The sequence below is a fragment of the Haliotis rufescens genome, unplaced genomic scaffold (assembly GCF_023055435.1).
Source record: "Haliotis rufescens isolate VD_foot unplaced genomic scaffold, xgHalRufe1.0.p SCAF_8, whole genome shotgun sequence".
Taxonomy (NCBI): Eukaryota; Metazoa; Mollusca; class Gastropoda; order Lepetellida; family Haliotidae; genus Haliotis; species Haliotis rufescens.
The window spans coordinates 29418486-29431074 of record NW_025964372.1 but is presented as its reverse complement, the minus strand read 5'-3'; the positions used below and the strand labels follow the sequence as shown (position 1 = coordinate 29431074).

The window sequence follows — 12589 nt, the reverse complement described above, 5'->3', positions numbered from 1 at the left end:
GTTTTAAGTGTCAAATCTTTCAAAGACAGTTCCTTCAAAGGCATCAATGTTTTTAGATAATGTAGAACTACACTGGTACCCCACGTCACTGAGTTTCTGGGCAGTGAGGGGCGAGTCTGAAAAACTCCCTTCATGAAGCGGTTAATGAGAGGATGAGATCCAATGGTAACGTTATCTGCTGATATAACACAGGACAGAGCGGATCTGGCTGTGTTAAGTGCACTGTAACGAAGGTTGTGTAACTCATAGAGCTCTGTCAGAAAATCTAACACCTCGGTCACAGATGGACACAGCGTATCAATTTCCCTTTGATTACAAAACGCAACCCATCTCTTGATGTATGTGGAGTACTGGTGTCTAGTGGATTTGCGCCAGGATTGAAGGATAACACTGGCAGCTCTGTCCGAAACTCTTCTCCGTGTAAGAGATAGCCTGATAAGGGAAACACTGCAAGTTTCATTCTGTCGAGAGAGTGTCTCGCCTCCTTGTTGCGTGGAAGGCGTGGGATCTGAGAGACTGGTGGTAGTATGACTGGTGGATGGATGAGGAGTCTGAGGAGTCGGGAGAACCATGGTTGTGTGGGCCACACTGGGGCCACTGGTTGTCCTCTGGCTTGGTCTTCTTCCACTTTCTTTATCACTGCATTCAGGATGCTGTCTTTCAGTATTCTAGATTCTTGATCCGCAATCACATTGTCTTTACCCGGAACATGGCAAGCACACGGCCGTGGTATTGTCAATCATTTGTTTCACATGACAGCTGGATTCTAGGCAACAGAATGTCCGCAGTGTCATGAAGGCCTCAAGTAACTCAAGGTAGTTAATATGTTTAACGGTTTCATCACGTGACCATCAGCCGCCGGTGGACTGTTTCCCGCGGGCCCTACCCCACCCGGTGTCTGACGCGTCAGAGGTCAGGGTAATTACCGGAGGTGCGACACTTATCGGCTCGCTACTTGTACACACATTATCTACCCACCATTGTAGATCAGCCGTGGTGACTTCCAATACCTTGTCAAAATTGCCTTTCGCGTTTCGAAGAGCGTGTGTCTTGCCGTTGTCAAGGCGACGGCAGTTAAGGGGGCCTAATCGAACTCCGTGAAAGCACGCTACCATGTAACCAATCACCACGGCTAGTTCCCGGATCGAACACAACTGTTTCTTGAGTAATGCTTCACAAGCTTGTTTCACGAACTGAGCTTTAGATGGAACTGGAGAAACGGTCATTGATGACGAGTTGATGACAAAACCAAGAAAAGTGATTTCCTGTGTAGGTGACAGTACCGATTTTTCAGGGTGTAAAACAAAGCCTAGTTTGGTGAAAAAGGCAGCAGTTTCCCAAACAAACGTTGAACATTCTTTCTTATCATCACCAACGGTGAACGAATCATCAATGTATCCGACATTAGTATGTCCCCGTGTTCTCAGAAATGAAAACGGCACTCTAAGTAATTTTGTGAAGTATCTAGGAGCACGACTAAGTCCGTTTTGCAGAACAGTAAACTGGTATAGCTGACCTTTCCAGAAGAATTTAAGGTATTCCTGATGATTTGGATGAACAGGCACAGTGTAGTAGGCATCTTTCAAATCTATCGATGCCATGTAACAGTCCTTACGCACTAATGAGAGGGCAGCTGTAAGGCTCTCCATCTTGAAATGGACATAGTCTACACTTCCATTTAGTTGCTTCAGATTCAGGATAAGTCTGTATGTCGCATTTTTCTTAAGTCTAATGAAGATTGTGGATATGTATTCACCATGTTCACGACGTGATGGAACGATAACTCCCTTAGCTAAAAGTTTAGCGATTTCGCCACCTATGATGAAATGCTTTTTGGGTGAGAACCTAATTTCTTTGGGAATATGCGACTGGACGGGCAACGAAGTAAAGTCTATGTAAGAACCAGTTACAGTCAGCAAGATAAACGGGTCTGAAGATAGTTCTTGCCAGCTCTGAAAGTGAAATCGTAGTCTACCCGCAACAAATACATTGTTTGGTATGTTGAAAGTGCTCACCTCTCTTGGGGTACCAGTTAGTGCCTCCCCCTTCGAATTTCTTCTTGTGGAAGGGGCGACTCCTGTCTAAAAAAAACCTTCCTCTCACCGGGTTGCCATGGTTACAGCTGGTTGCACAAGAGGGAGTCTTGTATGCAGTAAACGGCTTGTGGTTAGGCGCCGGGCGCTGCTGACTGTAGGTGAGTTGTTGGTCATACTCATTGACTTGATCGTTTCCGCCAAGTTGTCTCCAAACAGCAGGGTAGACATAGGCGTCTGAGGTGAACACAACTGCTGGAATTGCTTATTGAGATGTGGTCTGATCATTTCCCGTCGGCGGTAGTTTAGCTCTGTGTTCAAGTGAGCGAGCAGGCTAATGGCATCAGTGGCCTGTTTCGCCAGTTGTTTGATGTCTAATTGCTGCACTGACATTTCCTTGTTCTTAACTTTTAGCAGGTCGCTGGCCAGGTGTAGCAATGGCACAAGGACAGGAGCTTGGAATTTCTGCATCTTTATGTCATTTGACCATTCTTGTGATATGAGCTTAGTCCAGATTTCTGGGTTGACTGTGCTCGTTTTCACCAACTCACAGTTGTGGGGAGACTTGTGAACTGAAAGTTTCTCTTTCAACTTTTCTTCAGGCATTTTCTTGAACATCATATTGAGATCTTCATTGGTATAATCCTGAAGCAGAGAATGTTATATTTGGGATAACACTTTCTGGGTAAAGTACAGATTCTCGTACTTTTGGGGGGTGAGTCCCGTCCGGGATTCGAACCCACACTGCCAGAGTGCAAGAGTGACAGGACAATTGCTGTACGGCGATAGGAAACAAACAAACAAACAAACAAACACTAAGTTTCTTTTGGAAATGGTGTGAGCGGCGGGTGCTAGACCTTACGAACACCTGGTGTTATCACTGATCGTATGTGATATATTCATATACACTTCACCACTATTTTGCCTTTACGTCTAATGGACTGATTATTCTCTAGCGTTGACTTTTTATATTTAAAGTAGTTATTGATTTCCACGGTGTGTTGTTCAGACAGATTACAAGAGGATTATAATCAATGCTCACACCGAAATCAGCTCACTTCACTCAGGCGGACCCAACCAGACAAGACATTGGTACAGATAAACGTATGTATGACGTTTCCTCAATGTGTTATAATATGTTGTTTATTGTTATATATTATCATATTTGAATATACACTGGCTACCTATTCAGAAACTTTAACCCAGTTTGGTAAGAAGTAAAAATTCAGTGAATATAAGTGTATTACTGTGTGCGTCCTACATCGATGACGTTAAGGTATTGAGAGTAGGATGCATTTGGAATTTGAACCAATCTCCAGACTTTTTATCATTTTGAGAACATGCATTCATGAATATCTTGGTAATGTGCTGACGAGTTAACATAATTCGATGTTATGTTTTCGCTGAATTTGTACAATGGTCCCAGTGATATTTTAATACTGCAGTGGGATACTTTGCATTTATGTTGAATTGTTGAAGATTATACATTTTTACAATGTAGGTTCTTGGTTCTCAAAGGATCCGACAATTTCCCGTTGTATATCCTTCAAGAATTTAAATGGGGTTGTGTGAAATGGCAACATATCGTTCAGACTATTCCTAGCAGTTTGGGCAGTTATAGGCAGTTATAATGCATGATCATTAGTGTCACCCCTACTGTCAGGATGCAACTGCAGTTTCACATTAAACCGACTGCTCTGTAAATTATTTGTGTTTAATACCTTGATTTTATAGAGTAGTAATTATTTCATATGCCATATGCCTACTCATATATGAAGCAGTAGTGCTTTTCCGTATAAAGGATTTAGGGTCGAGTGAAATCCGACACTGAACCAACGATAGACATATATTATCACGCGATATGCCACGGAGAGTCACGGGCCACCAAACTGTGGATGCCCGTGCCTGTAATAAAACACAAGATGAGATTGGATTAAATGGCCGAGGGTGTGTGGGTACTAGTGGGCTACTAAGCTGCTAATTGTGTATACCAAAATGCTACCGTTGCCATGGCCACCGCTACTGCTGTCTGGCTTCCACGGTAGCATATTTAAACGCTACCATTGTTTGGCAACTACCTTACTACCGAAAGCAGCTACCGCTGCTGGCCTAAGTCAGACTACCGCTGCCCGGCTCCAGGTAGCCGGCCAAAGCAGATACCACTGCCTGGTCCCATTAGTAAAACCATTGTCGCGACTACCGCCGCGGACCCAACTGTCAGCTACCGCTTGACAAGACGACTTCCGCCGCCCGGCCCATATTCGTGGAAATTGGTTGCCCAACATAAGTTATTTGACGATTCCCCGGCTGAAAAGTCGGGAAAGACAAGGTTCCCACTGAGAAGCAGGTAACCCCGGAAAGGTTCCCACTGAAAAGCAGGTAGCCTTATGCACGAGTATTAATTTGGAAGCAAGTTAATTTGTTACCAGCAGTGTAGCCCACAAGGACCCCACACACCTCGACATAGTTTATTGTTGAGACAGTTATTCACATATATACATATATACAGCTATTTAGAAGTCATGTTTATTTACAAATATCAGAATCATTTAAAAGGTAGCCATTTACATATAAACAAGCGCCCTGAAAACCTATTTTACATATGTACAGGTTTATTTACATTCATAAAATCTGCTCTGCTGGTACCTGTAATAGAAGAACGCGGAAGAAAAAAAGTGATTAGAATTCCAGGTGAGGAGGACACATACCGGATGAAAAGGAAAGAAAAGGAGTGGCGAGCTGGGCGGGTGGGTGGGAAAGCGATTAGATACAGCGAAACCTGTGTGTACTTAAAGAGAGACGGTGCGTGAATTGTGGACTATATGTAACAAAGTGGGGATGATGCTTGTGTAGGATTATTGCCCTGGTCACGGTGCAGGGTGCTGACCCGGGGGTGATTCAGTTACAAGGGGTGATTAGGTTACGGGCGTAATTAGCCAATACGCGCGATAAAGTCATTTTGTAGTTAGTACTAAATGTAATTACTTGTGTCCAAGTTCTGTCAGCATCCTCGATGGTGTTACTGAATTCATGCCTGTATTTGCTTCAGGATTACCTCTCTACGGTGAGAACGAGATTTAATAAAGGACCCTATCTGTGACAACCCCTGATCATCATATCAGTAAACAACATGGGATGTTCTGAAATGACCGTGTCCTCGTTATCTACTGGTCAGATGCCCCCGTCCCTACCCCCAGCGACCCCTGCCTTGTCCAGGGCAGACTGTGTCTCTCTGTGTTTCCTCAGTGCATACTGTACCACAATGTTCTACAACAAGGAAACCAAGTCTTGTCATCTGATGGAAGGCTTCAAACAGACACAGCTGGTTGCCACCTCCGAGCCCATTGAACACCTGGTGTTGAGTAAAGGTAAGATTTGTGATCTTTCACCAAGAAAGTTGTTTTTCAAGGAAATGAAACTCGTGTATGGGGATCGTTCTAGCTAAAAAAAGTCCATGAAGACCTATGATATGCAATAGACATCGTGTGTGAAATGTTAATGTTTGGGACAAGGGTATCATACACAAACTTAACCCTTGTGGCATCAGTGGGAAATTATTAAAATGGTTCAAGAGTTGTTTAGAAAACAGAGTTCAGAAGGTAACTAATCACAGTTAGAGTTCTAATGAAAGGCCAGTGATGGCTGGAGTACCACAAGGATCAGTATTGGGGCCTCTATTGTTGCTTATTTATATACTGTAAATGATATTGCGGCAGGTATTGGCAGTAATATCAGACTTTTTGCAGATGACACGTCAATAGACAGAATTGTTTAAGACCCGACTATTGCAGGAAACTACCTATATACTGACTTAAGTAGAATTTCTACTTTGGCGGACAACTGACAAGTTAAATGCAAGCCAAACAAGACCGAATCTATTCAGTTCACGCGTATAATAACTCCTTATCCTAAACCACAAACATATAGGAATTATTCTCCAACACGATTGCTCTTGGGCTTAGGATATCAGTGAAATAGTTCATAAAGTTAGTCTTATGATAAACTCGCTGATGCTTGAAAAACTAAACTTAGATGCGCTTAGGACAATATGTGGGGCGGTTCGTGGTACTAGTCACTGCAAAATACATGCCGAAACAAAGCACATGCCTCTCATTGAAAGAAGCAATTAAACCAAATTAACTACCTTTTACAAAATGTTCAAAAACCCTGCACCTAACTGATTTCGTCCAACCTTAAGTGTCAGAAACTCATGACTACAAACTTACGAATATTTCTAAATTACAGACTCTAAATAACAGAACACCAAGCAATGCAAAATCGTTTCTTATTCATACAGTCTAAGTCTGGAAAACCTTTCCAATTGCATTTACCGAAGCTAGTACAATGAAGGATTTTAAAAGAATGATAAAAGGTGATGAAAAGCATTGCAACAAAATTGACTTAAGTTATGGCTCTAGGCGCAACGAAATTGTGCACTGTCGCTTTGGCTGTAGTGACTTCTATGCTGACAAATATAAAATGATTCTGGCTACCACCATGAAGATGCGTTTCACTATTTCCTTTTCTGTAGCAACTACTCTAGCATAAGAAGAAACATGTCTTTTTTCTCTAAAGGTTATGATATAATATCTATTCTTTATGGAAATGCAAATGTTACAGCAAAGATTAATTAAGAAATACTAAAATAAGTTCATAATTTCATATCCTTTAATCTCTCATATAACTGTTTTCTGCGTTTTTCTTCAGCGTTTTCATAGTCGACAACTGTTATTTAATTTGCACAATAACAACCTCATTATTTACCTTTGACTGAACGTTATAATTGATTACATTTGTATGAGAGCTGGAGCGATCTTGACATGTCTTTACTTGTTTACCAATCCAGCCTCACACATTCTGTGAAATAAATATGTTTAAAACAAATGCATTAACATGTCGGGGACTGCCTGTGTGCTTTTTGGGGACAAATGCTTAATACTTGTCCTCTCGGATTGTTTTCTGAAAATTGATCGCATTTCAATGTAATTGTTTGAAAGATGAAAGAATCACCACGATTCCATTAATTATTCACGTACAATGTAAATCTATGTTTAGGTTCATTTGTTCGTCTAATAGTTTATTGTTTGAATACAGTTTAACTTTTAATAAGGTTCATTTAAAGCTAGGGTTTAAACAGTTTTAATAGCTGTCGACTGGTAATTAGTTACAACTTTTTTTTAAGTCTTCATTATATTTCTAGTCATAACTAATGACATCCTCCTATCCTAAGAAGGATTCAACCCGTAAATTCCCTCGATTGTGGACAGAATCTGCAGCATCATATTGAAAAGGATAGAATCCAACAGCTCACAAGGATAGAGTGTGTAACTTCCCTCTAAAGGGGTATAGTCTGTTACCTCAGAATGATGGAACCTGAGATATGTGTAAGTCTTTCCAGTTATCAATTAATCAATTAAGGCGTCTGTCTACCCTTTTAGATGCATATGGGTTGAATATTCAATTTTCATGTAATGTCTGGTGTAGCTTTTAGCTAAATACACAACAATCAAAATCAACTCACCGAATTACAAATTATGTCTTTCTAAGAATCTTAAATATCCCGTTATATCAACAGGCCAATTTGGTCTTGACGAATGAAGGGATTTCTAAATATCATCACTGATTTTCAGTGACCCATTCATTTAATGTTTACAACTATTTTGCCTTATGCGCCCAAATGGGATCTGTTTCGGTAGATGGTCGAGACTGATTTACTTTATCTGCCCAAATCACATCATCGTCCAACATCCGAAAGTAAATATACTGAACACAATGCAACCTGCAGCCTTGCATACGCTCGGTATGAACGATCAACGATTACTAGTGAAAGTTAACTTGAATAAAAAATGCATAATCTTATTTGCCCCCCTTTAAAAGTTAACTACGGCCTTGGTGTGTGTATATGTGTGTGTGTGTGTCTGTGTGTGCGTGTGTGCGTGTATGTGTGTGTGCGTGTGTCTGTGTGCTTGCTTGGCAATATTGTCGTAACTCCGCAAGGGCGTCAAGGGGGACCCTACTACAGTTACCTAAACGTATTGCCGTTCCGTGTCGTCATGGCCAGTTTAGCCATGACCCTGCAACCCGCCTGGTCATTGGAGTTTCACTTAGTTAAGGAGTGAGGCGTCATTTCACTACCGTTGCTCTTACTTATCCCATTCATATGCTGGCATACACATATACAATAATTAACGCAACACAAGGCTTTATACTCACATAACGTTACCACACCTGAGTCCGTCTATCAATACCCTGGATCAGACCGGTCAGGCTCGTCACTGAGAGGGTAGCTTAGAACGATCGGGTTCGACTCGATCGACTGTAAAACCGCTCTCTCTTCTCCTAATGTTAACGGCGTGTTCGAATCTGGCCTGTCTTTGTCACACGTCAGTGTTCTACACCTGTCTCTTATGTCACGTTATGTCAGTGTTCTCTACACCTGTCTCTTATGTTACGTCACGTCAAGTCAGTGTTCTACACCTGTCTCTTATGCCTATTCATGCCAGAGTTCTACACCTGTCTCTTATGTCACGTTATGTCAGTGTTCTACACCTCTCTGATGTCACGTCACGTCAGTGTTCTACACCTGTCTCCTATGTTACGTCAAGTCAGTGTTCTACACCTGTCTCCTATGTCACGTCACGTCAGTGTTCTACACCTGTCTCTTATGTTACGTCATGTCAGTCTTCTACACCTGTCTCTTATGTTACGTCATGTCAGTCTTCTACACTTGTCTCTTATGCCACGTCACGTCAGTGTTCTACACCTGTCTCTTATGTTACGTCACGTCAAGTCAGTGTTCTACACCTGTCTCTTATGTCACGTCATGTCAGTGTTCTACACCTGACTCTTATGTCACGTCACGTCAGTGTTCTACACCTCACTTATGCCTATTCATGTCATTGTTCTACACCTGTCTCTTATGCCTATTCATGCCAGTGTTCTACACCTCTCTTATGTCACGTCATGTCAGTGTTCTACACTTGTCTCTTGTCACGTTATGTCAGTGTTCTACACCTCTCTGATGTAACGTCACGTCAGTGTTCTACACCTGTCTCCTATGTTACGTCAAGTCAGTGTTCTACACCTGTCTCTTATGTTACGTCATGTCCGTCTTCTACACTTGTCTCTTATGCCACGTCACGTCAGTGTTCTACACCTGTCTCTTATGTTACGTCACGTCAAGTCAGTGTTCTACACCTGTCTCTTATGTCACGTCATGTCAGTGTTCTACACCTGCCTCTTATGTCACGTCACGTCAGTGTTCTACACCTCACTTATGCCTATTCATGTCATTGTTCTACACCTGTCTCTTATGCCTATTCATGCCAGTGTTCTACACCTCTCTTATGTCACGTTATGTCAGTGTTCTACACCTCTCTGATGTAACGTCACGTCAGTGTTCTACACCTGTCTCCTATGTTACGTCAAGTCAGTGTTCTACACCTGTCTCTTATGTTACGTCATGTCAGTCTTCTACACTTGTCTCTTATGCCACGTCACGTCAGTGTTCTACACCTGTCTCTTATGTTACGTCACGTCAAGTCAGTGTTCTACACCTGTCTCTTATGTCACGTCATGTCAGTGTTCTACACCTGCCTCTTATGTCACGTCACGTCAGTGTTCTACACCTCACTTATGCCTATTCATGTCATTGTTCTACACCTGTCTCTTATGCCTATTCATGCCAGTGTTCTACACCTGTCTCTTATGTCACGTCATGTCAGTGTTCTACACTTGTCTCCTATGCCAGAAACGTCAGTGTTCTACATCCCTTTTTTATGTCACGTCACGTTAGTGTTCTACACAAGTCGTGTCACAGATCGTCATTTATTCCAGGGGTGGTCGGGTAGCCAAGTGGTTAAAGCGTTCGCTCGTCATGCCGAAGAACCGGGTTCGATTCCCGACATGGGTATAATGTGTGAAGCCCATTTCTGGTGTCCCCCGCCGTGATATTGCTGGAATATTGCTAAAAGCGGCGTTTAACCATACTCACTCACTCACTCATTAATTCCAGCTCCTTGCCCAGTCAAGTCAGGGTATCTGTACAGCCGGAGACTGAACATGTGTTACAAGAAGAACACCGAATTTACAAAATTGACCGACGCCACACCAGCATGCTCAGCAGTGGGCAGCTACCTCGTCATCATCAACAGCGCTGAACGGAACCAATTCATGTACGACATTGCTGCAGATATAGGTAGGTCATAGGGAACACTCACAAAATTATTTGACTAATATGCATTACAGATTGGATCTTTGTTAGATCAAGTATATGAGTGAGTGAGTGAACTTTTTACATACTGGAGCGAAAAGCATTTCCATCTACACGTGTATATCATGGCAACCAGGCAAAGGAATTGACTGATATTAGGACAGAATAAAACAGAGTTCCCTATCAATGAAATGAAGTGAAAACAGGAGACCTGACCTTGCAGTATTCCTGTCGAGTTTCTGCAACTGACAGTTGTAAGTGCTTTGTCAAAAACTAACATTAAGCAATGTTCATCAAACTCATTTCTATCACAGGGCCGTTTTGGACGAGCGGGAATATACTGGGATCATCATGGAGATGGGGAGACAACTCTTCAATTGTTGAGCCCACATTCTGGAGCCCCGGGGAACCAGATTTTCTTGAAACCGACAAATGTCTGGCCTTCTTTGAACCGAGCCTTCCCAACAGCTGGCACACCGGTGCATGCAGCCACCAACTACCCTTCGTCTGTGAACTAGCGATGTAGACAGTTGCTGACACACATTTAAGTGATCTACTATTTAATATTCTTGTGGGATGTTTGGATTATCCCCCTGACTATGTGACTGGCATAATCTTAACTTAACGCTAAACAAAACTGAAGGAATGCTGTTGCGTCCTTCAGTGATGCTGGGATTCGCTGATCGTCTGTTCGAATCCCAAATTCGTCCTGACAATAATTGTCCTGATTTTGATCCTTATTGAGACAGAATCATACCCATGGCTGGTTCAGAAAAAGGTGCCAAACTTCACTTGATGAGCCCATATTCTGGAAGAACCGGACGTTGATAGTGCAGCCCAACAATGTCTGGCCTTCTGGGACCCGAGCCTCTCCAACAGCTGGCATTCTAGTAACTGTTACAGACATATGATGGGCTATGTCTATGAAAAGGCTGTGTAGAAACGTTTGTGCTTCAGTAACATACGTGTGAGGCGTCATATATAGTTGTACAGTAAACTACGGTTATAACGAACTAAAAGAAACCACTTTGTTTAGCTTGTTATAACCGCAATTCGTTACAGGTACATATTCAGCTTAATTACAGCAAATGGACGGGACCTCCAAACAGTTCGTTATATCCGTCTGTTCGGTATAAGCGTGTTCGTTATAAACGTAGTTTACTGTACTTTCAATTTACTTGTAATTTGCGAAAGCCATTATCTGTTGATGAAAAACTCTATTATCTATTATCGATAACTTAATCAGTTAACGTTATGTCTGATGGTCTTATTTTATATGTCTGTATTGCCCTTACCTTCAGTATGCAGCATTGTGTTTGATCCAAAGGCCTCGTATACAATAAACTGAACTGAACTGAACTGAACTATCATTATCTTGGTAAGGTTATCTTGTTATAGGTATATATTGGTAGTCGCCATTCGGCTTCTCGAGTTTCTACGAAATAACAAGCGTGTATAAGTGAACTGCATACTCCACGTGTCATGCCAGGCCATGTCCCCAAACATTCTCACGTGTTTCCCATCCCACACTACACATTGTTACTTTTTCCCATCCCTCACTACACATTGTTACTTTTTCTAATCCCTCACTACACATTGTTACTTTTTCCCATCCCTCACTACACATTGTTACTTTTTCCCATCTCTCACTAAACATTGTCACTTTTTCCCATCCCTCACTACACATTGTCACTTTTTCTCATCCCTCACTACACATTGTCACTTCTTCTCATCCCTCACTACACATTGTCACTTTTTCTCATCCCTCACTACACATTGTTACTTTTTCTCATCCCTCACTACACATTGTCACTTTTTCTCATCCCCCACTACACATTGTTACCTTTTCCCTTCCCTCACTACACATTATTAGTTTTTCTCATCCCACACTACACATTGTTACTTTTTCCCCATTCCTTTTTACACATTGTCCCAATCCAAAACTACACATTGTTATTTTTTCCAATTACACACTACACAATGTTACTTTTCTCCCATCACTCACTACACATTGGTGGGGCGGTCGGGTAGCCTCATAGTTAAAGCATTCGCTCGTCATGCCGAAGACCCGGGTTCGATTCCCGACATGGGTACAATGTGTAAAGCCCATTTCTGGTGTCCCCCGCCGTGATATTGCTGGAATATTGCTAAAAGCGGCGTAAAACCATTCTCACTCACTCACTACACATTGCTACTTTTTCCCTTCCCTTACTCCACATTGTTACCTTTTCTCATCCCACACTACACATTGTTACTTTTTCCAATCCCACACTAAACATTGTTACTTTTTCCAATCCAATAATACACATTGATACTTTTTACCATCCCTAACTCCATATTGGTT

The 12589-nt window shown here is 42.0% G+C and overlaps 1 protein-coding gene across 1 annotated transcript; it reads left to right on the top strand.

The window, feature by feature from the left end:
* Window positions 1–3102: 3102 nt before the first annotated feature.
* On the top strand, window positions 3103–11604 carry LOC124126422 (C-type lectin domain family 4 member E-like). Its single transcript, XM_046489863.2, has 4 exons — window positions 3103–3137; window positions 5083–5401; window positions 10048–10230; window positions 10560–11604. Exons 2-4 carry the CDS (start codon window positions 5164–5166, stop codon window positions 10769–10771), a joined length of 633 nt encoding a protein of 210 aa, XP_046345819.2. The 5' UTR covers window positions 3103–3137; window positions 5083–5163; the 3' UTR covers window positions 10772–11604.
* The last annotated feature ends 985 nt before the right edge of the window (window positions 11605–12589 follow it).

Coding starts and splice junctions, on each gene's coding strand:
- LOC124126422 (XM_046489863.2), top strand. CDS start 5,164: ATGGGATGTTCTGAAATGACCGTGTCCTCGTTATCTACTGGTCAGATG. Junction 5,402..10,047: donor ACACCTGGTGTTGAGTAAAG/GTAAGATTTGTG, acceptor CATTAATTCCAG/CTCCTTGCCCAGTCAAGTCA. Junction 10,231..10,559: donor CGACATTGCTGCAGATATAG/GTAGGTCATAGG, acceptor TTTCTATCACAG/GGCCGTTTTGGACGAGCGGG.